Source organism: Anomalospiza imberbis, chromosome 15, assembly GCF_031753505.1.
Source record: "Anomalospiza imberbis isolate Cuckoo-Finch-1a 21T00152 chromosome 15, ASM3175350v1, whole genome shotgun sequence".
Lineage (NCBI taxonomy): Eukaryota > Metazoa > Chordata > Aves > Passeriformes > Viduidae > Anomalospiza > Anomalospiza imberbis.
Genome location: NC_089695.1, coordinates 16771877 through 16798602, shown reverse-complemented (window position 1 = coordinate 16798602; position 26726 = coordinate 16771877). Strand labels below are relative to the sequence as shown.

The 26726-nt window shown below is 54.8% G+C and overlaps 1 protein-coding gene across 7 annotated transcripts in view; it reads left to right on the top strand.

Annotated features, from left to right (window-relative positions):
* SH3PXD2B (SH3 and PX domains 2B) overlaps positions 1–26080 on the top strand; it is a 66305-nt gene extending 40225 nt beyond the window's left edge. For 2 of the 7 annotated variants that reach the window (XM_068206182.1, XM_068206183.1), the window contains exons 6-15: positions 6667–6692; positions 7020–7055; positions 14080–14214; positions 15535–15639; positions 16286–16369; positions 17531–17648; positions 18729–18955; positions 19975–20024; positions 20186–20311; positions 21663–26080. In XM_068206182.1, the coding sequence (XP_068062283.1) occupies positions 6667–6692; positions 7020–7055; positions 14080–14214; positions 15535–15639; positions 16286–16369; positions 17531–17648; positions 18729–18955; positions 19975–20024; positions 20186–20311; positions 21663–23147 (2392 nt within the window). In that variant the 3' untranslated portion in view covers positions 23148–26080. The remainder of the gene's footprint in view (positions 1–6666; positions 6693–7019; positions 7056–14079; positions 14215–15534; positions 15640–16285; positions 16370–17530; positions 17649–18728; positions 18956–19974; positions 20025–20185; positions 20312–21662) is intronic. The other 5 variants (XM_068206184.1, XM_068206185.1, XM_068206187.1 and 2 more) reach the window with 5 other exon arrangements.
* The last annotated feature ends 646 nt before the right edge of the window (positions 26081–26726 follow it).

The window sequence follows — 26726 nt, the reverse complement described above, 5'->3', positions numbered from 1 at the left end:
ACATACAAACTGGGATGGTGGTGAGACATGAACTGGGATGTGATGAGACTCAGACTGGGATGTGATGAGTCACAAACTGCCTTGGACTTGCTGATATCCACAACTCAGGTGTTCATGAGCAGTTCCCTTGCGAGTCACAGATCTGGGATTTGGAGACTTTGGTGGAGAGGCTCTGCAGCTCAGTGTGGATACCTTTCTCCAGCGGGGAAGTGGAAACACTTCTCTGGGACCCCATGAAGTGTTGGTCTCTTCCTGAGCCTCTTTCTGCTTGCAAATACCACTCTCAGGAACCCAATCAGCCTGAAGAGCCTCACTTCACACATTTGCAGCAACCTCTGCTGTTGGAAGGGCATTTTCCCTCAGCCATATCCACGAGCCCCATGTTAACAACACTCCAGAGCCTCTCCACACAAACTCAGGAAAGTTTGCAGGGAATCTTGCGTGCCTTATGCAACTCGGTGTGGTTCTAAGTCTTGTGACTGTGAGCTGCTCTGGCCAGGAGCCACCCATCTCCTACTAATCACGAGCAGCATAAATCTGAGCAGCCGCCTCCGTGTCCTGCTCTGCTGCTCTCCCTTTCCCTGCTGCATGTGACACGGCTCCTGAGCAGTGGAAGAGGCCTGATTGATTGTGAGGGGAAAGGCAATAAATTGATTTGACACCGTTTGCTATTGGAAGGGTGTGGAGGTAGATAAAGGGATTTTGTTTTTCTCCCCTGAGCCTGTCAGGTCTCCAGCTCAGCATCGTGCTTGTGTGGACTACATCTTCTCCCTGGGTTTTTGATTATTTTCATTCCCTCTCTTAACTCCCCCTTCCCCCATCCCTGCTTTCCTCCTTTGGCTCCTGTTTCTATTGGCTTGGCCTCTCATCATTTCTCCTGCAGCTCGTGGTCACTGATGAGATTGGTCTGAGAGCACCAGAGCCCATTAACTAATTGCTTGCTGTGGCTGATGCTCTCATCTGTCCTGCCCAGCTATTGCTCACCACTTAACCTGCTGCCCCTTGGGTCATCCTTCAGAGGAGTCATCCCTCAGGGAGGGTCATCCCTCAGGGAAGGCTCAGCTCAAGGGCAGGAAAGGGACACCAGGACAAGATGAGCTTGCAAGGACATCAGAGGTGGGGTATCATAGGGTGGGGCTGTTTTGGGATGTGGGGCACTGTCTGTGCACGGATCTTTGAGCCCTGCATGAGGGGCAAGAGCTGCTCTGCAGTGAGAGTCAGGTCTTGGACCTGCCTGCAGCTGAGGGACCTTCAGCACGGGGGATGGAAGGGCAGCTTCAGTCTCACACCCGCTCTCCTCACCTTTATTTTGTCTTCTAGGCTGAGCCAGAAACGAGGCAGGGTGGGCACTGTGGCCAGAGCATCAGGTGTGGGGGGAGGCCTTTGGGTGCTGAGTGGGGCAGCCCTGTGAGCTGCTGTGCTTGCAGCTGGAGCTCCCAGCCCTCTGTCCTTGCAGCCATCAGGGCCAGTCCCCTGTCACCTCCCTGCTTTGGGTCTGAGAGACAAGGCACTGCCTGGAGCCCAGTCCCAAACATGTTTTTGTGGGGGGACAATCCATGGGGTGCAGAATTCTGTGTGTTCGTGAGTTTTGGCCATCACAGGGCTGGGTGGGCGAGCAGGTGATGCTGAATCCAGTGCTGGTCATTCTGCTTCCCTCTCTCCTCCTCTCCATGGGGAATGTGCTGCTTCTCGTGGTGCTCCTCTCCATGGGGAATGTGCTGCTTCCCTGCCTGCTCCTCTCCAGGAGGAGATCCACAAGCTTGCAGCACACAGAGGGAGCCAGTGGGTGCCCCTTGTCCCTTTGCCTCCAGCAGCCAAACCCTGCAGCATCTCAAGGACATCCCCGTTGTGTCCCCCATCCCATTCCAAATGCCAGAGGGGTATTTATTAGCTACAATTCAAAATGCTAATTAATAAAAGTCCTTGACTGTCTCCTCTGGAGGGACTGGGAGCCCATTCCCAAGGCCTGGCAGGCTGCCAGCTCAGCACTAAGGAGATGGGAGCTGTGATAGACGGCTGGGCTGGATCAGACGTGATGGCGTGCCTGGGGCTGGGCCGGATGTCATCCTTCATCCAGCACAGAAATACTCTGCTCCGGGAATGTGAAAGGGAGCCAGGCCATGAACAGAGTGGGGGAAAGGAAAAAAAGAGGGAAAGAAAAAAAAAAAAAAGGAAAATATTTTTATGCTGGGAATGAGGGAGGGGAAAAAAGACTGGTCAGCCAGTCTCATGGGAGCCTTCCTGCTCCCTGTCCTTCCCTTGGCTTCCCTGGCTGACACCTCTGGTCACCCTGCCCACGAGGCTGGCAGCTGGTGGCAGGGAAGGGGACGTGCCTGTGGGTGCTGTTGGACCCACCCTGTGCTTGTTCTGTGTGGGGTGCGGGTGAGGCTCCACCCAACTCACTGCACCCCAGGATGTCAAACCCTGCCAGGGGCCACAGCTGGCTGCAGTCCTTGGAGCTCTGCTTGAAATGCAGTTCATGCAATTCTGCTTTAACTGCAGTCCTTGGAATTCTGGTTTAACTGCAGTTTGTGGAATTCTGATTTAATGGCAGTTCGTGGAATTCTGCTTTATCTGCAAGTCATGCAGTTCTGGTTTAACTGCAGTTTGTGGAACTCTGCTTTAACTGCAGTCTGTGCAATTCTGATTTAACTGCAAATCATGGAATTCTGCTTTAACTGCAGTTCATGGAGCTCTTCTTTAACTGCAAAGGGTGAATTCAGTCCTTGGTCCTGGCAGGGTTTGGGAATGGAAAGAGGAGGTTGGAAAGCCCAAGCATTTCTCTCCAGGCCCCTGTGGTGTTGTTTTCCCTGGAGCTGGAGCTCTCCCCGGGCTGAGCCAGGACTCTCCTGCTTTTCCTGCAGTGCAGCTCCCTTCAGCAGCCCTGTGCTGAACAACACGAGCAGGTCCTCAGCCCTTCCCAACCTTCCCCCTGCTCTCCAAGCCCCAGCCTGTCCCAGGGAGAGGAAAAGGGTCAAACTCTGACTTTATTCCTCCCCCTTCCACCACTGCTCCCAGCTGGGCAGGATGTCACAGCCAGGAGTAGAGTTGAGACAGGAGTCTCCAGCATTTGGTGGGTGGAAGAGGGAGGTGAAGCCCTCTCTCCATCCCCTCTTTCCTCTTCCCCAGCTTTTCTGTGTACTGGAGAGACCACATCAAGCAGGAGAGCAGAGGGAGGTGGCAGGGTTTCTGCTGGCAGTGACAGCTGGTGGCTTTTGTGATGTGGATCCCTGTCCAGCAAGCTCTGGACTGGAATTACTCCACTGCTTCCAACTCATAGGGCTGCCCAGTGTGGGGCAGAATGAGGCTGAATCCAGAGGAATTGGTGAAGAGCAGTGAGGGAAGGAGGAGAAGAGAAATGGTTATGGAAAAAGAAAAGAAATCTCTGGAAAGTTAGCAATCTGGGGGATGTGGGATTTTTTTCCTCAGTGTTGGATGGAAGCCCTGCAGCTTCACAGAACAGAAGTCATCAAATTCCTGCTCCCCACTCTCAGCAGGTCTGACCAGCACGGGATGCTGGGCTGCTGAGGTGGGAGGCTGCAGTGTGCACCCCCTCACCTCCCACCCACCCCTTTGCAGCTCAGAGCTGTTTTTAACCACAGCAGAGGTGCTGGAATAAGGCTGGGGAAGTCTGAGGGGCTGGGCACGGAGCCACTGCTGAGTCAGGGCATTCAGCTGCTCTCTCCTCCAGCTGAATTTCAGCCCTGGGACATGAGGGAGCCCAGGTTAACTCTGTAGAGAAGCAAGGCCCTAGTAGCTAATTAATAAGTTATTAATACTAACAATTAACTAGTTATTCTTTTACCAAGTTATTACCAATTAATTAAGTTATTACCAATTAATATTACCAAGTAACTAGTTATTAATATTAGCAAGTAGCTATTTATTCACTGCCCACAGTTACAAGTGGGATGTGGTGGGGAAGGGGCTGTCGTGCTGCTGTTCCCACACCTGGGGATGGGATGTACCCCTGGCCATGAGAAACCTCTTCAGTTAAAAGCATCTTTCACTGGGTTTTTTGGGGAGTTGAGCAGCCCATCATGTATAAAACACTTTAAAAAATTGTTGCTTTGAACTTTGTCCCTGCTGTAGGGCGCAGGGGCTACAGGAAGCCACTCCAGGAGCTTCTGCTGGTGGACCAGAGACCCATGAGTTGGTGGATGTTGGTTTGGATAAGGATTCTTGCTGGCTTGTAGCTTTGGGGTCATGTCCTGCTCTCCAGACAGATCACAGCTCGTACACAAAGTTGTTTGTTTTGCATTTCTGCTGATCCCCACGTGCACATTCACCAGGAGTTCAGGCTGGATCCCAGCTCCAAAACAGCCTCCTTCCCTTTCTGCTGAGAGCTGGCTGTCCTGGATGACAGCAGACAGAAATAGCAAATTTCTGCTTTGTGCCAGATCCCTGGACAGGGCACTGGGTTTTCTGAGCTACCAGGGCAGGTTCTGAGCCTGAGGGCTCAGCTTGGCCAGCTCTGCAGTGGCCCTGGAGTGTGGGGACAGGGGCTCCTTTCAGTGCTGCTGGAGCATTTGCTAAACATCACTTCTCCCAAACAAGGGCTCTCTTGTACCCTGTTCCTTGCCTCCATAAATTTTGCAAACATCTCCAAGCTTGCTGAATGCTTAGGAGATGAACCCCCTCCTGACAGCTATTTTGGTGGCATTACTGTATTACAGCAGGAGGTTTTTTTTACAAGAGAGGGTTTTTTTATATATATATATGAGGGAGATGTTTTCTTGGAATGCTGACCTCAGATCCGTCCCGATTGATGTGGCTCCCGTGTGGGTTTGCAGCAGCTGGAGTTGTTTTCCTTGTGTTGGGATTCCAGTCCTTCACCTATTCCACGAGCTGGCTGTGGCAGCAGAGGCAGTGCTGAGGTCCCCAAAGCCACACTTGGGGGCACTTTTCTCCTGCGAGTCCCACTGCAAGGTGGGCTTTTCTGTGTGGCAACCTCAGGGCCACCTCCCTGCAGCTTTGGGACCTGCCTGGCCCAGCAGCCACCAGGTGTGCCTTAGGAAAAAGTTTATAAACTCAAGCCAGCTTGTAACAACTCTTCTTTAGACCTGGCTTTATAATTAATGACTTTTAACTAACATTTCTTGCCTGAATTATGATCCTGTAAGTCCATGAAGAATTTCAGTGTCCCCAGCATCCTGCAGTGAATTAACAGTTGTCGTACAGGTTGTTGAAAAGCAGGCTCTTTGTATTTGTTTTTAATTTATTTTTAAAGCCTGCTCACTTTGCTCAACCTCTGTGCTCCCATCTCACTCCTTCCCACCCCTGGATCCTCAGGGATGCTGCCTAGAGAAGATGTTTGAGAAACCTGACTCTCTTTTCCTAAAAAAAACGTGGCATGGGGATTATTGAATGTGCTAAGAGTTCTCCATGTGTCAGAGTTTCCTTTCAGGGGATTATGAGGTTCTTGAAGGACACTGGGCTGAGCCCACTGAGACTGTGGTGTTGGCTCAGAGCTTTAAGTGAGGCTCCAGGCACACAGCAACCCTTGCCTTCAGAGTTCTGGGAAGCAGCTGGAGAAGCATTCCTGGGTTTTTCCACCTCTGTGGGGCTGGTTGGTGTCCCCCTGTCACAGCTGTGCATTGGTGCTCTGTAACTGTGCCGTGGCTGCTGGGGGGCTGGAGCTAAATGAGATTTACAGTGGAAGGCAGAGTGGTTTTTCCTTCCCTTCTGCCGGAGCCATGAGTTTCCAGGGAGCCATGCACATGAGCTCTGCTGCTGCCCTTCTCTGCTCCTCAGGGATCCGAGGAGGAGGAGGAGATGCTGCCAGGAGTTTATTGCTGTTTCCTGTCTTGTCTGAGCTCCTGTCCCCTCTGAGGTGCTTGGGCTGGGGCTGCTGCTCTTCAGACCTGCAGCTCTTTGTGTCCCTGCCAGGAACATCCCAGCAGCAAAGTGGAATTGCAGCTCCTTCCTTGCCCCCTCACTCAGACGGAGCAGCCAGAGAAGGGAAGCAGGGGATGAGTTACAGTGATGACTTTAGCAGAAGGCAGGGCAAAAACTCCAGTTATTCCCATCAGCATGAGGGTGCCATTCCCACCTGCTGATCTGCAGCCTGCTCATCTGGCCTTGCTTTGCCTCCCTTACCTGTAGCACCTCTGAACTGGGGCACTTTTGATGGGGCTTATTAATTAACTCTGATTTAGCTCTGCAATGCTGCCTCTGTTGGGAAATCTTTGGGACGCTGTGTCCCATAGATTCCCCTGTTGGTGTCTGCACCTGGGATGTGGTGTTCAGGTCTCTGCACAGTCTGTGGTCTCTGAACTCAACAGGCTCCTGTAACAATGTTTGTTTCCACTCCACCTGTTTCCACTCCTGTTTGTTTCCACTCCACCTTGGCTGCATTTCATTTCATTTTATTGAGACTTCCATGGATGAGTGCCCGAGGTGGTACCAAGTGGCTCGGTGGAAGTTGCAAGGCCAGGCCAGCACCCAAGCTCACCCTGGGAAGGACAAAACGTTAAATTATGAAATGAAAGGAGGGGGGCAGGGGCTGTTTGCAGGTGGGTGATGCCCATGGAGACAATGGCTGGTTGAGGGAGGTCAGTGGCCCCACCAGAGGCAGCACTGTGTGCATTCCTGGGTGGGTTCATCACTCAGCCAACACCCCAACTGTCCCCTCGCTCGGCTGACACTCTTCCTTCTCTCTTTCAGGGAGCCCATCGGAAAGAAGAGGTCTGGTAAGGACTCCTTTCCTCTCTGCCGGTTACACCAACTCCTCCTTCCACCCACAGGCCAGCTCCCCAGCTGTGGGGCGAGGTCCCAGCCCCACGGCAACCCAGCCCCTGCTCTTCTCCCCAGCAGTGCCCCCCTCCATCCACTGGGATCTCACTGCAGCCTCCAGGCCCTCATCCCGTATTCCCCAAGCCTCTGTGCTGCTCCCCAAGGTGGGTCAGACACCCACAGCTCTCAGCACTGCCCTGGAGGTGTTGTGAGCACTGCTGGACCCCCCAGTCCATCCCCTCCCTGCCTCATGCCTTGTCTCCCATCCTTTTGTTCCTCATCAGGGATTATCCAGAGAACGGCCTCTTTCCTGCAGAGAGGTACTAACAGCTGCTCCTGCCCTTGCTCTGCTCTGCCTTTCTCTGGGGGACACCTGCTCAGCTGGGGGGGCAAGAAGCTTGTCACCCTTGCCAGAAGCTGTCACATCCCCTGTGGCTTTCTGTGGTGGCTGGTGGACATGGGGTGGTGGCCCAGGGGCTAGGGCTTGGCTCTTGGTGCAGCTCCACGTGCAGGGGACGTGCGTCAGGTCCTGCTGAGGGTCTGCAGGGGTGGGAATGCAGAATTTCAGGAGTGCAGAGGAATGTCTGAGCTGCCCAGAGGGCAGGAAGGGGCTGAAGGTCTCCTGGTGCAGCAGGATGTTCTCCTTCACCATGGCACCAGCTGGGGGCTGTGGGAAGGTGCTTGGGTCTGGGGTGCTCTGCCCTTGTTCCTCAAGAGAGGGGGACATCTCTGAAAGACCCCCTTGTTGGTGTGCTTTAGGGTTATTTGAGCTTCCCAAAAAGAGCAGGGGGGAGGAGCGGAGGAGCATTTGATCCGTGGGTTAAGGAGGCACCTTTCAGCTCCTGGAGCTGCAGAAGGTACAGAAACGTGTGAGGCTCTTTAGGAAGGAAGGTCTGAGCTTTGGCTGCGTGGAGATCCTGCTGAAATCAGTGGTGGAAAGGATTTTGGCCAGAGAACTGGCACTGCCATCGCCTGTGTGAGCAAACTCACTCGTAGTGAGCGGTTCCTCTTGCAGGAGAGCGGAGAGGCACAGGAGGGATTCAAAGATTCCACTTCCTTTTCCAGTGGAGCTGCAGGTCATCCCTCCTTCAGAGCTGATGGTGTCCCCGTGTCTTCACTGGTGCTAGGATGCAGATGGGAAGCTCTGGTGCTGTTGGTGGCTCCTGGTTTTGATCTGTTCTCACGGGCTGAGTGCTCTCCTGTGGGGCTCACAGGGTTTTAACCTGTCAAAAGCTTTGACAGCATTTTCTGCTCAATCTCTGACTGCTCTTTGTCCAAGCAGGACATTGGGATGGTCATTTTAAACTCTCATGAGCCATTTGCCAGCACAGCCTGGCTCTGTTCTGAAGTGCTGGGGGCAAGAGAAGGGGAGGCCTTTCTAGGGTTGAGAAGAAGAGGAAAAACATTCCTGCTGCATAACTCAGTTCAATGAGGGCAAAATTCAATTTAAGGATGCTGCTTGTTAGAGAAGCAGGAGTTCTCCACTGAGAAGGAAGAGTTTGGATAACATCCAAGGCAGAGCCTGCTCTGGCAGGGCAGGATGTGCTGCTCTGCCCCTGGCAGCACCCACCAGGGAAAGGTGTTTGCTCTCAGTAACCTTACACAGGGTTGATGCCTCGTGCCGGACGTGTTCAGAGATTCATCTCACTGTCTTGCATTTCCTGGCAGCAGAAACAGAATTTGGTTCAGCTGCTGTCACCCCAGCTCCTTTTATACCTTGAGGAAATCCCTGGAGGTTCATTGGGTCCTCAAGCCAGGCCTGCTTTGAGGTAGCAAATGTGCAGCAAGGCACAAAAAATACTCCTTCAGTCCAGGATGTCCCTGAGGAGGGGTCATCCAACAGCTGCTAACAAACAAAAATCACGAGGATTGTCCAAAGAGCAATTTCCCAATTGCTAGAGAGGGGGTGAACTGCTCTTGAGTAGTGTTGGAAAGAGCTCTGAGGTCCTGGCAGCAGCAAGCCGGGTTTGGAGATGGGATTTGAGCAAACACTGGGGTGCAGAGTGGGTTAAAGTGCTGCTCCTGTGGTGACCATGAGACTCAGGTGACATTGGAGTTTCAAGGAGAGCCTGGTGTGTGTATGCACTGGGAATAAAATCTGCTTTCTTTGCTTAGCTTTTTTTCCCCAGCACTTGTAATCCCACCTGCCTGAGCCTAAGGCGTGGGCTCTGCACAGCCTGCAGCTTGCAGGGGGTGGATTATCCCCAGACTTTGGGGCTCTGCCTTGGCCACTGATTTAGGTGTCTAAAAGTAGTCATCCCGTCAGTCCCCTGGCTGTTGGAGCGTTTCTGTTCTCTCTGCCTCTCACAGTTGCACAGAAAGCACAGATGGAGAGCCACGGGTTGGTGCAGGCGAGCCTGGAACTGCCTGCAGAGTTTATATTTGGGTGGAGCTGCCCAGGGAGGCTGGCAGAGACCTCAAATGCCCCTTTGCCAGTTTGGTTTTAGCTGCTTGCTTGTGTGCCCACGTCCCTTTTGCTGTGCTGAGGAATGTCCCTGCAGTGGCAGAGAGACCCCACACTGCAGTGTTGGGTCTGAGGAGAGGCAGTGAAGGAGCCACAGGGGAGCTGTCTGAAACCCCACTGGTGATGATTGGCATTTCCATGTGATGGTTTTCCAAATTCTGGAAGAATCCCTGGGGAGGTGAGAGGGTTTGCAAAGAATTCAGCACAGCCTTCAGTGCCCATTTCACGTGAGAGCAGGAGGAAGGTCCATCCCCCTTGCAGAACTGATCATCCCAAACCCCTCAGGTCTGGGAGGAGAGGGGCTGTCCTGAGAGCTCTGGATCTGATCCACACAGGCAGAGGAGGAAGGGACTTTATCCAAAGAATGACATTTTGGGAGATGCATTAGGCAAAAGCTGGAGTGTACAACAGGCTTCAAACCCAAATACCTGTGCCCCTAATTCAGTGCTGAGCTCTTCGTTTCCCTCTGGGAGCACCAAGGTCCAAGCTCTGTCAGGAATTCCTCACTTTTGGCACTTGCAAAGCCAGAAGCTGGAAAGGCTGGAAACATCACAAACAGCCCCATATCTGTGAGATCTCCTGCTGGGTTTGTACACCTCAAGCCTTGGGTGAAAGGCCAAGTTTCTGGCCAAACAAAACCCACATGGATTTTTGGGCTGGCTGAGGGCGAGGTCGCTGCTCGGAGCAGCCCTGGGGTTGGCTCTGGGATGTGCTGAGTGCCTCTCCTGCATCCAGGGCCAGCATCACTTCTGAAGCCCAGCCCAGGGGCTTCAGTGGTCCCTTGACTCGATGGATTCCCCTTCTCTAGGCCACATTTGTGACATTGTCCCAGCTGAGGATGCACAGTCTGTGCTCCTGCCTGAGCTGTCTGCAAACCCCTCTCCTGGGGGACAAATTCCTCCTGCCCTGCCCAGCTCACAGCTTTGGAGCTGTCTCCCCGCTCCCTGGGCAGCTTTACACCGTTGCTGTTTTGAGGAGCCCGGGTCTGGCCGTGCTCAGGATGCTTTGCTCGCTCCAGGGTGTGTTTTTGTGGTTGAGGATGATTAGACCAGGTGAAGATGCTCCCGGAATTAACGCCTACCTCTTCCTCCAAGCTCGGTTTACCACTTCTCTTGCTGGTTTAATGGGTACATTGGAGGATCCAGAATTGGCTGCTGAAACTACAAATAGCCTCAGGCACAGGTGTAATTACAGCCAGGGAGGCAGAAAGGGGAGTACTTATCTCTTCCTGCAGTTGCTATTCTTCTCTCAGGGGCTGGGTAGATCCTCGGATCGCTTTAAGCACAAACCTTTAATTGAGCTGCTAGAAGAGACAGTCCCAGCATCCACCATTCACTTTGGGGGGCTATTTTTAACTCTGTCTGCTGCCCCACCTTTGGGTTTTGGTGTGGAGGAAGCTTTCCTGAGCAGGAGCAGATCCTCTGCACTTGGCCAGCTCACCTGGAGCTCTGCAGAGTGCTGTTTATGGACACAGACAGTTTCCTTCCTTTTCCTTTAAATAACACTGCCCCGCAGACACGTGGTTCATTTAAATCTTGGTTGTGGTCTGGCATTCTCAGAACCAGCTGGGAGAGGTTTTGACCTTGTGAACAGGAGAACTTCTCCAGGAGGCAGCAGAACATCCTGGGAATCCTGAGGACCTGCTAGATCTTGTCCTTCAGGATGAGGATGGCACCTTAGCATACATCTTCCCTCTCAATCCCTCCTCTTATCTCTCAATTTGTATTTACAAACTCTACTTTTCAACCTGGAACATTTGAAACGTCCCCTCCTGACTTTTCCTGGTCTCTACACCAGGTGTGGCAGGTAAATACAGGGAATAAAGTAGAAAATGAGAGTTCATATTAGCCCAGTGATCCTTGTAGATGGCTCCTGATAGCCAAGGTCTCCCATCCTTCCAGCTGAGAAGTCCAAATCTCTGGGGCATTAGAGATCAATTTAAAAGATCCATTTAAAAATACTCCAATGACCTCAAGTAACCCCTGTGACCTCAAGTAACCCCAATCAGGGCCTCAGATGCCCTCAAGTAACCCCTGGATCAATTAAAAAAAATGCTCCAATGACCTCCAGTAACCCCAAATGAACTAAAACAACCCCTCTCAGGGACTCCAATGACCTCAAGGAACCCCAAGTGACCTCAAGGAACTCCAAATAACCTCAAGAAATCCCAAATGACCTCAAGTAATCCCAAATGACCTCAAGGAACTCCAGATGACCTCAAGGAACCCGTACCAGGGCCTCCAATGACCTCACACATTCACCAATAGTGGTTGAATAAAATGCACCTGCTCATCTTTCCCCCTTAGCAAAAGAACATTTGAACAATCGTTCCCCCTTCGGCATAAAATTCGAATCAGACAGAGAAGTTCCCGTGTCTGCTAGGACACAAGATTTTGGGTCCAGCAAGAGCTCCAGGTACAACAGCAGATCCTGGCACCCTTAACAATCCCTTTCTAAAGTTCTTTTTCACAACTGGCACATTGATTCCTTCCCAGTCTCTGTCCTGGTGGCCTCCCCCTTCCCTTTGCTCCTGGGGCTCCCTGCACTTCATCCCATCAGGGGCTGTAAAAACTGTGCCATGGTCCTTGCCTGTACCTTCGCCTTTTCTCATCCCGGTGCAGGGAAGTCCTGGACAAGGGGTTTTTTTTTGAGACTTTTGTGCTTCTTGGAGGTTTCTGGAGGCAGACAGGGAAGTGCTGTGGTGCTCTGGGTACCTGAGTGCCCCGTGCCTGGTTCATGGGGGGGTGTAACCGAGGGAATGCCCAGCTGGGCACTGGGCACTGGCAGTGTCCTGCCAAGCCCTGTGCTCCGTGGGCTCCCTGGCACGTGGGGAAAGGGGAGCTGTGCTCTGTGTGGGGGACACTCCCGTTTGTGGGGTGGTGGCAGATGTAAGCGGGGAGTTCTGCAGCAGCGGGCAGTGCCAGGCCAGGGGGATCCATATCCAGAGCTGTGTCCTAAAGGAACACGTGCTGCAAGGCACAAACCGGACACCGGGCTGGCCTCGCTCCCCTCCAGTGACAGCAGGGCTGCCAGTGCTCCCGTGTGTCCCGAGTGTCCGGGATGGACGTGGCGTATCCCGGTGTCCCGGTCCTGTCCTGCAGATCCCCCCGGTGTCCCAGTGATCCTACAGTGCTCTCGGTGTCCCGGTGATCCCTTGGTTCTCCTGGTGTCCCGGTGATCCTACAGTGCTCCTGGTGTCCCAGTTATCCCGCAGTTCTCCCAAGGACCTGGTTATCCCACAGTTCTCCCGGTGTCCCGGTTATCCCATGGTTCTCCCGGTGTCCCAGTGATCCTGCAGTTCTCCCGAGGACCCGGTTATCCCACAGTTCTCCCGGTTATCCCACAGTGCTCCTGGTGTCCCAGTGATCTCACGGTTCTCCCGGTTCTCCCATGGTTCTCTCGATGTCCCGGTTATCCCACAGTTCTCCCAGGTATCCCACAGTGCTCCCAGTGTCCTGGTCATTCTGCAGTTCTCTCGGTGATCCCGCTGTTCTCCCGGTATCCCAGTTATCCCACAGTTCTTCCGGCTGTCCCAGTTATCCCACAGTGCTCCCGGTGTCCCGGTGATCCCGCAGTTCTCCCAGTGTCTTGGTCATCCCACATTTCTCCCGGTGTCCCCGTTGTCCCGCAGTTCTTCTGATGATCCCGCAGTTCTCCTGATGCCCTGGTGATCCTGCAGTTCTCCCGGTGTCCTGGTGATCCCACAGTGCTCCCGGTATCCCGGTTATCCCGCAGTTCTCCCGGTTGTCCCGCAGTTCTCCCGGTGTCCCCGTTGTGCTGCAGTTCTTCTGGTGATCTTGCAGTTCTCCCGGTGTCCCGGTGATCCCGCCGTTCTCCCGGTGTCCCTTTGTCCCACATTTCTCCCGGTGTCCCGTTGTCCCGCAGTTCTCCCGGTGTCCCGTTGTCCCGCAGTTCTCCTGGTGTCCCAGTGATCCCACAGTTCTCCCGGTGTCCCGTTACCCCACATTTCTCCCGGTGTCCCTGTTGTGCTGCAGTTCTTCTGGTGATCTCGCAGTTCTCCCGGTGTCCCGTTGTCCCACATTTCTCCCGGTGTCCCGGTGATCCCGCAGTTCTCCCGGTGTCCTGTTGTCCCACATTTCTCCCGGTGTCCCGGTGATCCCGCAGTTCTCCTGGTGTCCCGGTGATCCCGCAGTTCTCCCGGTGTCCCGTTGTCCCACATTTCTCCCGGTGTCCCGTTGTCCCGCAGTTCTCCCGGTGTCCCGGTTGTCCCACGGTTACCCCGCCTTGTCCCTCAGTGCAACCTGCCGCCGGTCCAGCTCCGTTCCCCGGCGATCTCGCAGCTCCCAGCTCTCCTCTTCCTGGCTACAGGAGCGCTCTGTTCCCGCTGTGTTCTGCCCCCTCTGCCCCTCCTCGGGGTATTTTCCCCCTTTTTCTGCCAGGACACCGGGATGTGCAGCAGGAGGAGCTGGGCAGGGAGCAGAGCAGACCGAGGGGCTGAACACAGCGGGGCTGTGAGGACAGGGGATGCCGCCCTGCCCTACAAACACCTCCCAGCAGGGCTCTGGGGCTCCTCAGCCCACCAGAAGCCGCTGCAGGCTCTGTTTTGGGGCAGCCCATGTGCACAGGAGGGTCCCCGAAACCCTGGGCAGGTCCAGGCTGCTGTGAGCTCCTGTGCTGGTGGTGGCTGGTGGAGGTTGCTTGGATGGCTCTGGTGGGCAGCAGCAGGTCTCACCTGGCTGTCCCCACCTCACCTGGCTGCTGGTTTGATCCCCGTCCCCCTCACTCTGCCCAAACCTCTGGCTCACCCCTCTCACGCCGGGGTCCCCGGGGTGTCCTGGAGCTGCTCGGTGGCGGTGGCCGTGCCCTGGGGACGCTGCTGACCTGGCACACGGGTCGGTTTTGTCCCCCTCCCTGTGCAGGAGCTGACTGTGCCTCGGCTGAGCCCCTGGTGCTGGAGCAGTATGTCGTGGTGGCCGACTACCAGAAGCAGGAGAGCTCGGAGATCAGCCTGTGCGTGGGCCAGGTGGTGGATATCATTGAGAAGAACGAATCAGGTACAGGGAGCTGGGCTCGGCGCAGGCTTCTGGGGCTGCACACGAGCAGTCCTGGGCTGTCGGTGTTTTCCCCTGAGCAGAACAGCCCCCAGGCATGCCACGGGCATGGTGAGCTGAGGTGGGATGTGCAGCAAGCAGCTGTGCTCTGTGAGTGTGGATGAGGCTTCAGGGCTCTCTCTCAGGGCTCATTTCCCCTTGTGCCGAGCGCCCGGTGCCGTCCACCTTCGTCAGTCTCAACTTGGTGCTTCTTGGTGCTGGAAAACTTGGCTGGCGTGTCCTGAGGGCAAAAGCCATCCCTGGGCTTGGCAGGCTAGTTTTAGTGACAGAGGGGGACACTCTGGTGATGGCCATGAAAGCCCCCTTCGCTTGCTTCAAAACGGAAACTTGCTCTTAACCTCTGCAAAAGGGACTGAGCCATGTCGTGGACCCAGCTTGTGGAGAATTTATTCCCTGAAGCTTACAGAAGTTGCTTGTTGGGGGGAGTTAAATGAAAATAGATTTTAACAGCTCTGGAGAGCTGGTCGCCGGAGGATCAGTTGCACCAGCAGCTCTGTTTGAGAACGAGAGAAATAAAAGCAGCCTGAAGCAAATGAAACGATTTGCACAGCCAGCTCAAAAGCTGTGGAAAATCATTTCTTTATCACAGGTCAGCCCTGCTTTTCCCTCCCGTGCAGGTAGCTGATTCCCTCCCTGACAATCTCGTAGTGTTTCTAAATGACTCACTGGGGGGTTCTGAGGGCAATACTCAGTCTTTATTTTTCCCCCCTAAAGACACAAATTGTGCTTTTAATAACGAGCAGCAAGCGTTGGTTTTGATTGGACACACAGGGGGGCCCAGAATTGCTTGTGGCCTCTCTGGAGCTGGCTGGGCTTCCACTGGGAGAGCTGATGTTTTAAGTCCTGCATTTGCTCGTGGCTTTTCAGTTCTGCTGTTTCCACAAACGTAAAGAAGGCGAGCGCAGCAGGACTCGGCTATCGATTCACACTCAGGGTATTCATCTCTGCTAATTAGCCCAGGCTTGCTGACCCACGCTGAGGGAAAATGAACCATGAAGGGGCAGAAAAAAACAAAAGCAAATGCAGTGGCTGGAGCCATTCAGCTCTCAGAGCCTCTCCTGGTTTTCCTGGGGAGGCAATTGTACTTTTAGATGTCACTCAGCTGCAGTTCTCCTGTGCTTGGCTCTGTTGCTTTGGGATCACCCCGGCTTCCCGTGGAGATGCAAGAAAGGGGTTCACAGCCCCCCAGTCATGTGGTTTGGAGGGAGGGAGTTTTTGGCTGGTGTGAGCCCTTGGCTGAGCCTCCTGCTGTTTTCTCCTCAGGCTGGTGGTTTGTGAGCACGTTGGAGGAGCAAGGCTGGGTGCCAGCGACCTGCCTGGAGGCCCAGGATGGAGTCCAGGATGAGTTCTCAATGCAGCCTGATGAAGGTAAGAACCTGCTGGAGGCATCTGCCCCAGCTTCCTCTACTGGAGGCACTGCATCACCCTCCCCGAGTGGGGCAGGGCACGAGCCTGGGGGAGGCAAAATCCAGGAACAAAACCTGGGAAAAGGGGCAAAAGCCCAGGAAAGGTCCTGCCTGCGCAGTGCTGCAGCAGGACTGGGCAGCTGGGTACTGGTGGTGTATCCACTGGCCTTTCTGCTCCTCCACAGAGGTGCCACCTCCAAGGAATGCTCACCCCAGTGCCTCCTTTCAGCCCAGGGAGCTGTTTTACCTGCCCTGGAGGAGGAGCAAAGCCCATCCTTGGACAATGCATGTGACCTCAACACGTGCAGAACAAGGAGCACACAGTGTGGCAAAGGCAAGGTTCCAGCCTGCCCTTGGAGCAAATCCCAAGTGCCCCTGGATAACCCATCCTTCCCAGTGCCTCCGTGTGCCCCAGGCAGAGCAGTAGCTGGCTCAGCCCCTCGTCTGGGCAGCTGGAGATGGAGGGGGGCTCAGCCTGGGGAGGGCTCCAGGTGAGCAGAGTCTCTGTACCACTCTCTGTGTCAGCCCTGTCTCCTCCTGAGCCTGAAGTGCCACCTCCTTACGCCCTCTCTTGTCCTTCTCCTGCTTCCCCACCGTGCTGTTCCCAGTGCCATGGAGATACTGGTCTCTGCCCAGGCACCTTGGCCGCCGCCGGACTCTTGGGGACTTGTACACCCCTGGATGGGGTCAAGGTGGAGCACACAGAGACTTTCTTGGCTGCCCCTGTGTTGTGCTTGGAGCCTCGTGTGCATGTTGGTTTGCCGTGCATGTGTCAGCCCTCAGAGCGTGGCCCCCTTGCTCCTCAGCCTTCCCTCATGTGCACATCCCTCTCCTCTCTCAGCTCTTCCTTCTCATGTCTTGTTTCGGGCTCCGAAGCTGCAGTTCCTGCTTTCCCCCAGCACACATGTGCAGAATTCTTGCAACTTCTGCCGTAGTTCCTGCAGTAACCTGGGTTGGTGCCTCAAGGTGGGGTCAGGAGGAGGAGGTCTGGCTGGATGTGACAGGACATTCTCTGCTTGGTCTCCTCTGCCTGAAGGGGGGTGGGAAATCAGACTCTTCCAGAGCTGTGCCATTCCCAGAAGACAAATCCAGGAAACCTGCATGGTAGGGATGTAGGGATGTCCAGAGGGGTGCATTTTGGAGGCAGATTTTTCCCTAGATGGCCTTCACCCTATTGTGGCACTCCTAAAGCACAGGCAATTATTTCCCTGTGCTTCTTCCTGAGAGGAAGCTGAGGGAGAGGGGAGGATGGATGGACCCATTTGTCTGGCATGTCTGCATGGCTTTTGGGATGTTTCTCCTTCCTCCTGAAGGGAAGAACATCCATATTCCTGCTTACCATCCCTTGTTCTCGTGGACAGGACATGAGGTTCTTCTCCAGGCTCCCCGCATGGCTTTGACCAATGTCCTGGGGGTTAAATGGTGATGTTCCTGCACATCTGCTGCTCTGGAGCAGTTTGAGGGCACCTCTGTGTGCTTGGGGTTGCCCCCTCATGCCTGTGGGGTTTCTCTTCCCTCACAGAGGATAGTTCCTCTTTAAAGACTCTGAGAATGAAATTTGAGCTGAAATGGATGCATGGAAACACTTCTGTGATGAGTTGTGAAAAGTCTTTAGTCCTAAGGGTGAGGAGAAACTGTTTTAAAGAGCTTCTTGGGCCGGAGCAGCTCACCAAAGTTTACACTTCCAAATACATTTCACTGTCATTTCCCTTTGAATGGTCGTGTATCTCTGTGTATTTGCACCTAAATTACAAGAATTAGCATTTGTATGAAGCACTTCATAGCCATTTGTCAGCTGAGGCCAGGTTTCCATCAAACAGTTCCTCTGTGAAATTTCACTTTCTTTCCAACAGAGGAGAAGTACACGGTTATTTACCCCTACACTGCAAGAGACCAGGATGAAATGAACCTGGACAAAGGGGCCGTGGTGGTGGTGATCCAGAAGAACCTGGAGGGCTGGTGGAAAATCAGGTACTGTCCCGGGCACTGCAGCTGGGGCTGTGGCATGGCCAGTCCCAGGGCAAGTCTGTGAGCTGGAGAGGGCAGAGTTCCAGAAGCCATTTCTCTCCGTCCTGACAGATTTGATGTTCAAGCACAGCTTTGGTTGAAAACTTTGGTTGAAAGGTGCCCTGATTTCCTGTGCTGGGAGGTGGCTGTATCCTCCAGCAGTGCCAAGGTGTGAGAGCTTTAGTGGGGTGTCACATCCTGCTGGTGGGAAAACCCAGGAATGTCCCAGGCTGGATCCCCTGGCTCCGTTGGAGGCTCCTGCAGGGAGTGGCCAGGTCTGGGCCAGCTCTGCTGTGTGCAGGGTTTGCTGAGCCAAAGGCTCCAGCCCATCCCCAGCTGAGGGTTGTTTTCTGCTGGAAGCTTATTTTCTCTTTTCTGTGGTGGAGCAAACAGCCGGGCTTGCTCAGGGTGGGAGCACATGCTGCAATTTTCTTAACCTTACACTGAACCTGTGCTCTTGGCAGCAGTACAGCCCCAGAAACACATCCACTGACGTTTGAGGCACAGGAGAGCTGCCACAGGAGCTTGAAAGGCAATTACAAGCTCAGTAGTTGGTGCCATCTGAACGAGGTGGCTGCAGCCCAGCCAGCAGGGAGGGTCTGGCGTGGCAGGGGCACTGTGGATGTGGTTTTTCAATCAGGTCACGGGGCTGGTTTCTCTCCTAAACAGATTTAGAGCAGGGAAGGGATCCAGGCTTCCAGCAGGGAGAGGTTTCTCCAAAGACCAGGTACATCAATCCCAGCAGCAGCCCTCTTGTTTTTCCCTCTGCTTTCCCTGCCAGAGCTCTTCACTCCTGAACTGGTGCCATTGCTGAGGTGAAAACTGGGCTTCACAGCATTCCCAGCCCTTGGCCCTGGCTTGGGCCAGCTTGTGTGGGAGCATTAGCCATCAGGGAGCTCTCCTGGTGCCATGGAGAACCTGGCAAGCTCCTGCTGCCCAGAGCTGGCAGTGCCTTCAGCCAAGGTGTGTGCTGAGCTCTGGGCTCACGTCCCTGGCGTGTCCCAGGGACTCTGTGCAGTGACCCTGCTGTCCTTGCCCCCACAGGTACCAGGGCCAGGAGGGCTGGGCCCCTGCCTCCTACCTCAGGAAGGGGAATGGAGATGTGTTCCCACCAAAGCTGGGCTCGGGCTCCTCGGCTCACTCCAGTGCCCTGGATCTGGATGGCATCTCCAGGCAGCAGCTGCTGGCCAGCAGGGACAAGGACGGGCTGGGGGGCCAGAGGGATGGCAGGTTTGAGAGCCGGCCCCTGCCCAGCGCCGACATCCGACGCAGTAAGTGCTGGGCAGGGCAGGTGGGCTCCAAACACAGCCTCAGGTGGGCTCCAAACACAGCCTCAGGTGGGCTCCAAACACGCTCTCAGGTGGGTTTCAAACACACTCTCAGGTGGGCTCCAAACACGGCTTCAGGTGGGCTCCAAACACAGCTTCAGGTGGGCTCCAAACACAGCTTCAGGTGGGCTCCAAACACACTGTCAGGTGGGTTTCAAACACAGCCTCGGGTGAGCTCCAAACGTGGCCTCAGGTGGGTTTCAAACACAGCCTCGGGTGGGCTCCAAACAGATCCTCAGATGGGCCATGGCACACACAGTGGGGCACGGGGACAGCGCTGCCCAGGGACCTGCTGAGGGTCAGCAGATGGGATGGGCATCCCCTCCCAGGCCGCAGGGTCAGCTGGAGATGTTCTCCTCCCTGAAACTGGGGCACCTAAAGGGAACCTGCCAGAAATAGAGTATGTTTTACAGGACAAGGGAGAATGGCTTCCACCTGACAGAAAGGAGGTTAGGATGGGATATTGGGAAGAAATTCTTCCCTGTGAGGGTGGGCAGGGTGCCCAGAGAAGCTGTGGCTGCCCCTGGATCCCTGGCAGTGCCCAAGGCCAGGTTGGACAGGGCTTGGAGCAGCCTGGGACAGTGGAAGGTGTCCCTGCTATGGCAGGGGGTGGAATGGGATGGGCTTTGAGGTCTTTTCAAACCCAGACAATTCCATGATTCTGGGATTCTGTGGTCTTAACCCCTCTGCAGGCCAGGTCCTCTGGGCCAGTACTGCAATGCAAAAGTAATTTCACATGGTCACCTCAGCTGCATTTCCTAGGACAACCTGAAAGCTGGGAAACCCTTGAGACCGGGGTGACCTGTGCCACTCAGGGTTCTGGGCTGATGGGTGCCTCCTTCAGGTTCCTTTCCCTGGGACAGGTTTAGTCCTTGCTGTTCTGTTCTGTCTCTCACTTGTCTTTCATGAACACGTGCTCAAAAGCCAGAAACTCAACAACATCTGGAATTCTTCCTCCACAGAGTCACCAAAGATGAGGCAGAGGCCACCTCCTCGCCGAGACCTCACCATAGTAAGTGCCAGCTGGTGTGGGAGGGCAGCAGTGGCACAGGGGAGGGAGGGGAGCACTGCAAGGAGCTCTGGTCACTGGTTGGGATCTTGTCCCCGTGCCTGGGTGTGGTGTCACACCTGCTGTACAAACACACTGATGGCTTTTCTGTTTTCCTGTCACAGCCCCGTGGCTTGAACCTGCCTAAGCCTCCTGTCCCCCCTCAAGTGGAAGAGGAATATTACACCATTGCTGACTTCCAGACCACCATCCCTGATGGCATCAGCTTCCAGGCAGGAATGAAAGTAGAGGTGAGACTGTCACCTTCCCTTCACACACTGTCACTTCAGGGCAGCTCACCTGGCTCCCAGTGTCCTGGCCCCTTTCAGGCAGGAGCTCCCCTTCCAGGCCAGGGAGATCTGCTCCCCATGGTGCTCTGGGTGCAAACCAGGCATGATTTTGTCTCTGTTAACATTCCACACTCTGAGAGTGGGATAAGAACCTGTAGGAGCTCAAGAGACTCTGGCCCCACACCATTCTTGGTGGCCTCCTGTCCCCCAAGTGTGTGTACTCTGTTTGAGCAAATGGAAAATAAACCCACACCACAAATGGGATTGGAGATGGGAGTTTTTCCTCTTAGTTAGTCCAGGTGTAAAGTTAAAAGCCCTTCCAAAATTCCTGGCGCACCCTCCTTGCTGGCAGAACCCCTCCTGCAGATGGGATTTTGCTTTCCCCGTGTGCGGATGTGATTTACGCCTCTCTAAGAGGATTTTTCCTTCAGGGCTGCCCCACTCAGCCCCTGCCAGGCCCCAGCCCCGCTCCTGGAGCTGCAGAGAGGCTGGGCAGCGTGGGATCCACACGGGATCGATCGCTGCTGCTTGATCGCTCCAACAGTGCCACGCTGTGGCCACCGCCAGCACCCGGCACCCCGCTCCGGGAGGGACAGAGACAGCTCAGCAGCTCTTCCTCAGCCCCCTTCCTGCCCTGGCAGCCAGGACCAGGTGTCCCTCCCCTTAAGATGCCACTCCTGGGACTCCATGGCTTTTGGCTGGAGCAGCACAAGGCCATGTGTCACCCTGCTGTTATAAATGACTGCTCCGATTTAATAATTAAAGAAATTTATTAAATGATCAAAGTATAAATTTGGGAAAAAAAGGAAAGCCGCGAGCGATTGGACTCTGAGCCAGGCCATCAGTGTCGGGGAGATTTAGGACTTGGCCTCTGTGGCACCAAAGTCCCCGTGGCTCTCCGAGGCTCAGTTCTAAGGGGTCCATTTTTATACACTCTCTCGGGCTTTGGAAGGAGATCTTCTTTAGCATATTATCGTGTTTTTTCCTGGAACCAGTAGAAAATTGCTGGAATCCTGTCAGGTGAAAATCTCCAGGATAAGCTTCTGATGATGCCCATCAAAAATGTCTCCAGCTAGGGTCTTGTCAGATGAGAAATCCCTTGGAATATACATTTCTGGAGACAGTGTCTTTTCGGATTTCTATCACTTAGCTTGCTTGTTGCCTGACACTGGTTTTAGTACACAAGATGCTGTGGTTTTTAATTTCATTTAGCACGAATTATTTTATAATGTATATTACATATTACACTGTCATCATTTCAAAGACCCTTGGGTGCAGAGTGGCTGTCTGAGGTCTCCTTTCCCCCTGGCAGGTTATTGAGAAGAACCTGAGTGGCTGGTGGTACATCCAGATCGAGGAGAAGGAGGGCTGGGCCCCCGCCACCTTCATTGATAAGTACAAGAAAACCAGCAACGCCTCCAGGCCCAATTTCCTGGCTCCCCTCCCCAATGAGATGGCGCAGCTGCGGCTCGGTGACATCGATGGCAGTGCCAGCGAGGAGGTGACAGGGCCCTGCCGACCTCTGCCAGAGGCTCCTCCCAACGGCATGGACTGCACTGGGAGGTGGGGCAAGGACTGGAAGGGGAAGGAGGCTCCTGACAGCGGGGACCTGTCCTTCGCCGGGGGCTACGAGGAGATCTCGGACCACGACACGGAGGAGAAGCCCAGCCTTCCACCCAGGAAGGAGTCCATCATTAAATCGGAAGGAGAGTTACTCGAGAGGCAGAGACCTCCCCCCAAGCCCCCAGGCATGATTTTGCCCATGATCCCACCCAAGCAGGCGGCAGCCCCGAAGGACAGCAAGAAGCCAGAGCTCAAACCGGAGAAAGGCAAACTCTTCCAGCTGAAAAACGAAATGGGACTGGAATGTGGACACAAGGTGTCGGCCAAGGAGGTGAAGAAGCCAAACCTCCGGCCCATTGTCAAGCCGACCAAGCCAAAAGCTGAGCCTGTGGAGGACAAACCTGAGCCCATCACCCAGAACCCATTCTTGAAGTCGAGACCTCAGATCAGGCCAAAACCCGCTGCGTCCCCCCGGACTGACCCACCCCCAGCCGATGACAAACTGGACATTTGCAGCCTGCGGAGCAAGCTGAGACCTGCCAAGTGCCCAGAGAAGTCCTCAGAGCAGGATCCGACCGCTGGGGAAAGCTCCTTCAGCAACGCCGTGGTCTCCTCGGAGCCTTGCGGGAGATTTCCGGAGCGGCCGGCCACGGAGAGCAAAGCTCTGCCCAAGCTGGACATTGCCCCCAAAGAGGCACTGCCCAAATCTCCCCTGGGCCCAGCAAGCCCCCCCTGTGCCAGGGACGCCCCTCCGCAGCGCCCTGTGGTGCCACCTCGCAGGCCACCCCCTCCCAAGAAGATGGGGGCTCCTGCCTGCGTCCCCGCCGAGCCCAGGGCCCCGGCACGGGAAGCTCCCGAGGCCAGGCCCTCGGCAGTGCCGGGGAGACCCATGCTGGTGCCTCCCAAAGCCAAGCCCTTCCTCTCTGCCTGCATGCAAGACGAAGCCAAAGCCAGAAGCGGCATAAACCCAAAGGTCATCTCCAAGCCTGTGGAGAGAGGGGAGGCCAAGGAGAGGACCTCAGCCCCCGGCTGCAGCCCGGATATCTCCAAGGAAGCTCTCTACGTGGCAGTGGCGGATTTTGAAGGTGACGAGGAGACCAACAGCTTCAGAGAAGGGACTTTGTTTGAAGTTCGTGAGAAGAACAGCAGTGGCTGGTGGTTCTGCAAGGTCCTGGCTGGGGGGCCCTGCTGGGAGGGCTGGATCCCTTCCAATTACCTGCGGAAGAAGCCGTAGCTGCTCCACAGCCGGAGGCTCCCGGGTCTCTCACCTGAGTATTTAATGAGCAGATTTATTTATAGTTTTCTGTAAGGCTGGCTTTAAAAGAAAAGATAATAATTTGAGATCCCACGCCTCCCAGCTGGAGCCCCTTGGAGCAGCTCAGCCTCCCCTCTCCACCCCTGTGCTCCCTGTACCCACCCTCCTCCTCACATTCCCCAAAGGACTTGGCTCCTGTGGTTCTCTGTGCTGGGCAGATGGACCTTGAGTGACATTTTGCCACCTCTGTGGTGAATTGGAGAGAAATCCAGCAGCAGCCAGGTGGAATGGTACCAGTGCAGGAAATCACAGAAGGATTTGCCTTTCCCTGAAGCTCAGGGTCACGGTCAAGAGTTGCAGGTCATGTTGCTTAGTCCAGGGATGTAGCAGAGCCACGAGGAATGTGGCAAAAAGGAGGAAAGATTGCTGAGAACAGGTTGCTGTAGCTCTGTCTCTGGTTAAGGGCTGCACCACGCTCCCCCTGCACGGGGATCATCCCTTGGTCCTTCCCTGCTCTACGATGACAAGTGTTAACTTCAACATCCTCCTGGTGGAAAAAAATAGGGAAAAATACACCCTCATTTAACAGGTCCTGCTGTGCTGGTGCAGGACAGCTCTCAGGCCTCTCCCCTGCAGTACTGCAACCAAACATCAGAGGGGTTTTGCTTCCGGAGCTGAGGAATTCTATGCAAGGCACAGAGGACCAGAACGACCCCAAAAACCCTGGAAAAAGGGATGCTTTGCTCTCCTTCCCACACAGACTGCCCTGCCTGTTGGACTAGGAGGGGACCACCCCTTCCCAGGACCCACTGAGCTCCCCGGGCTGGCGGGCAGCAGCCGGGAGCTGGGTCCTTCCCTCGGTGCTGACATTATCAAGTGCAATCCAGAATGTGGGAGCTCAGCTCCTCATCACCACCAGTTCTGAGGCGTGTCTGGTGCTCAGGGGCTGCCTGCCTTGTTTGTCACCCCACCTGCCTGTCCTCCGGGTACTTGCATTTCACCCTGTGGCTTGGAGGGGCTTCTGGGCAAGCAGATCCTGGGGTTTTTCCATGCTGATATTCCTGCCTTGCCCTCAGTGCTGCTTATCCCAGCAGGAGGGTGAGCTGTTGTTCCCCAGTGCTGCTTTCTTTCCTTTCTGTCCTTGGCTATTTGCAGCTTCAGGGCCACATTTCTCTCCAGAAGAGCTTTAGACCCGGATGTCTGTGGGTTTCACAGAATTGTTGGGGCTGGAAGGGACCTCTGGAGATCATCCAGTCCAACATCCCTGCCAAGGCAGGGGCAGGTTTGGTGTTGACGAAGTCCTGTTGCCCTCTCTGGTCTAATTGCAAGTGTGAGCAATGCAGCCTCATTGTTTTGCTGCTGAAAATAATGACAGTTTTCCCTCTAATTTGAGGCTGGCTGAATTGAAGAGCATTCTCCACTCCCCCAGATGCTCACTTCATTCTCTGTCCATATTTTCCACCCTGGGAATGTGAAGATCCCTCTGCCTGCATGCAGAAGAAAACAGTGGTCCCAGGATCATTCTGGGAGGGCAATGGGGCAGTTGGATCTGATAAAGAAGTCCTGACCATCCTCACATCCAGAAGCCCCAAAGTTCATTTTTAGCCATGGGAATTCACGCACTCCGGTGTGTGGCTGATTCCTCTCCCTCCCACCTGCGGTTTTCTCCGGTGGCACATCAGCTCCTGATCAGGCTGACTCACCTGAGCTGGCAAAAAGCACCGCATTTGCAAGGCAGTGCAATAACAAAGCTCTTGCTGGCACCTCGGGAGGTGTTGATATGCTCCCGGGAGAGCTGCGGGGTGGGCTGGGACAGCGCTGCCTTCGCTCTGCCTGGCTCCACTCAATCCCTTCTGCTTTGGAAAGGACTGGGGACAGGACGAGTTGAACCAGAGCTGCTCCACAGCCAAATCCAGCTCCCACGGTGTCTGGGAAGGGGTTGGACCTGTATCCCTGCTCTTGGCACAGGGTGGAAGGGCTGTGTGTCCTTTTCCCGAGCACCGTGTCCTTCTCTGCCTTTGCTGAATGGCTTTTTCATCTCAGCTCTGTCTCAGAGACCTCTGTGCCCTGGCTCTCCTCAGAGAGGGCTGTGCTCTTTGTGTGGCCTCACCTCTGAATGAGGGCTGTTCCCTCTCCCCTCCCAGCCTGAGCCTCGGAACTGGTCGTGCTCCATTTTCCTGACACAAGTACTGTATGTGGCTCGCTGAGCGCGGGACAGGATCGCTCCCTTCTTCCCAAAGAGCTTCCAAGAGGGAGTGCCCCGGTGGGATCCCCCTCAGGAGGTGCCCACACCTGCAGCCTTACCCCTTTTCCACTCTCCTGCCTGCCAAGGGGCCGTGGGCTGCCCAAGCTCCTGTGGGGAAGATGCCAGGAGCCCCGGGGCTGGCAGGGCTTTGTCCCCGCTCTGATTTGTGCCCCTGCTCCTGCAGGCACCTGTGCCCCAAGCCAGGCTGCCTCTCCTCCCTGTACCTCCCTGCCTACCTCGTGAGGAGGAGGAGGGTGGCCAAAAGCACCCCAAACTCGGGGGCAGCCCCCCACCAGCCACAGCCCAGCCTCCCAGAGCAGCCCTGAGATCAGGGGCTGTGCCAAGGGGGGCACTGCTGTGGCTTGGGGTCCAGGAGCTGGGATTTGGGGACAGGCCGGGCTGGGCACATCCTGGGTGGGCATCAGCCCTGCAGTGCCCAGCTCCTGCCAGGCTCCCAAAGCCCATTTGTTTGTCCCCGTGTCTCTATATTATGTAATGTGTATAAATCTCCATTACTGTGGGTGGGTGGGGGGCAGCAGAAGGTAGATGTAGCTGTGTCCATGCCCTGTCTATACCTTCACCTTTAAGGGATGGATTTTTTTTTAATTTGCTGGGTTTGGGGTTCTTTGGGGATTTTTTTCCTTTAATTTTCTTTCTTTTTTTTTTTTTTTTTTTTTTAAGAAATAAACTGCTTGACTGGTTTCAAGCACCCTGGTGAACCCATGTGTATGGCTGGTGGAATTCCGGGGTGCTGCTCTCATGTCCTGGGCTGGTTTGGGGTCTGTCCGTCCATCCATCCTGGCAGCAGTGGCAGGGAGGCTCATGGGGACCCTGACAACTCCTTGTGTCTTCCTTGGTGCCCAGACTTTATATCCCACCAAATGGGCAGTGCAGTGTGGACGTTTTTACTGTGGGCTCAAACCAGCAGAGTTTGTTGACTCTGGTGAAGTGCAGAGAGAGAAGGAGGCATTGCCAGTGCTGAGGGGCTTTGGGGGGTTCTGGGTGGCCAGGGATCAGTTCTGGGGGTAAACTGAGGCAGCAGAGTGTCTAAAAAGGCATTTTGGCAGGAATTGTCAGCTCCTTCTGCACCCAGAGTGAGCAAGGGGTTTGTGTGAACACTCAGCTCTGGCAGGGCAGAGTTGTGAATTAATTTTTCCACTCCACATGAAGGGAAAAAGAAAAGGGGAAAGGAAACAGGAAAAGGGAAGAGGAAAGAGGAAAAGGGGAAAAAAAAGGGAAAGAGAAAAGGGAAATTGAAACAGGAAAGGGAAAGGAAAAGGCAAGAGGAAAAGAAAACAGGAAGAGGAAAGGGG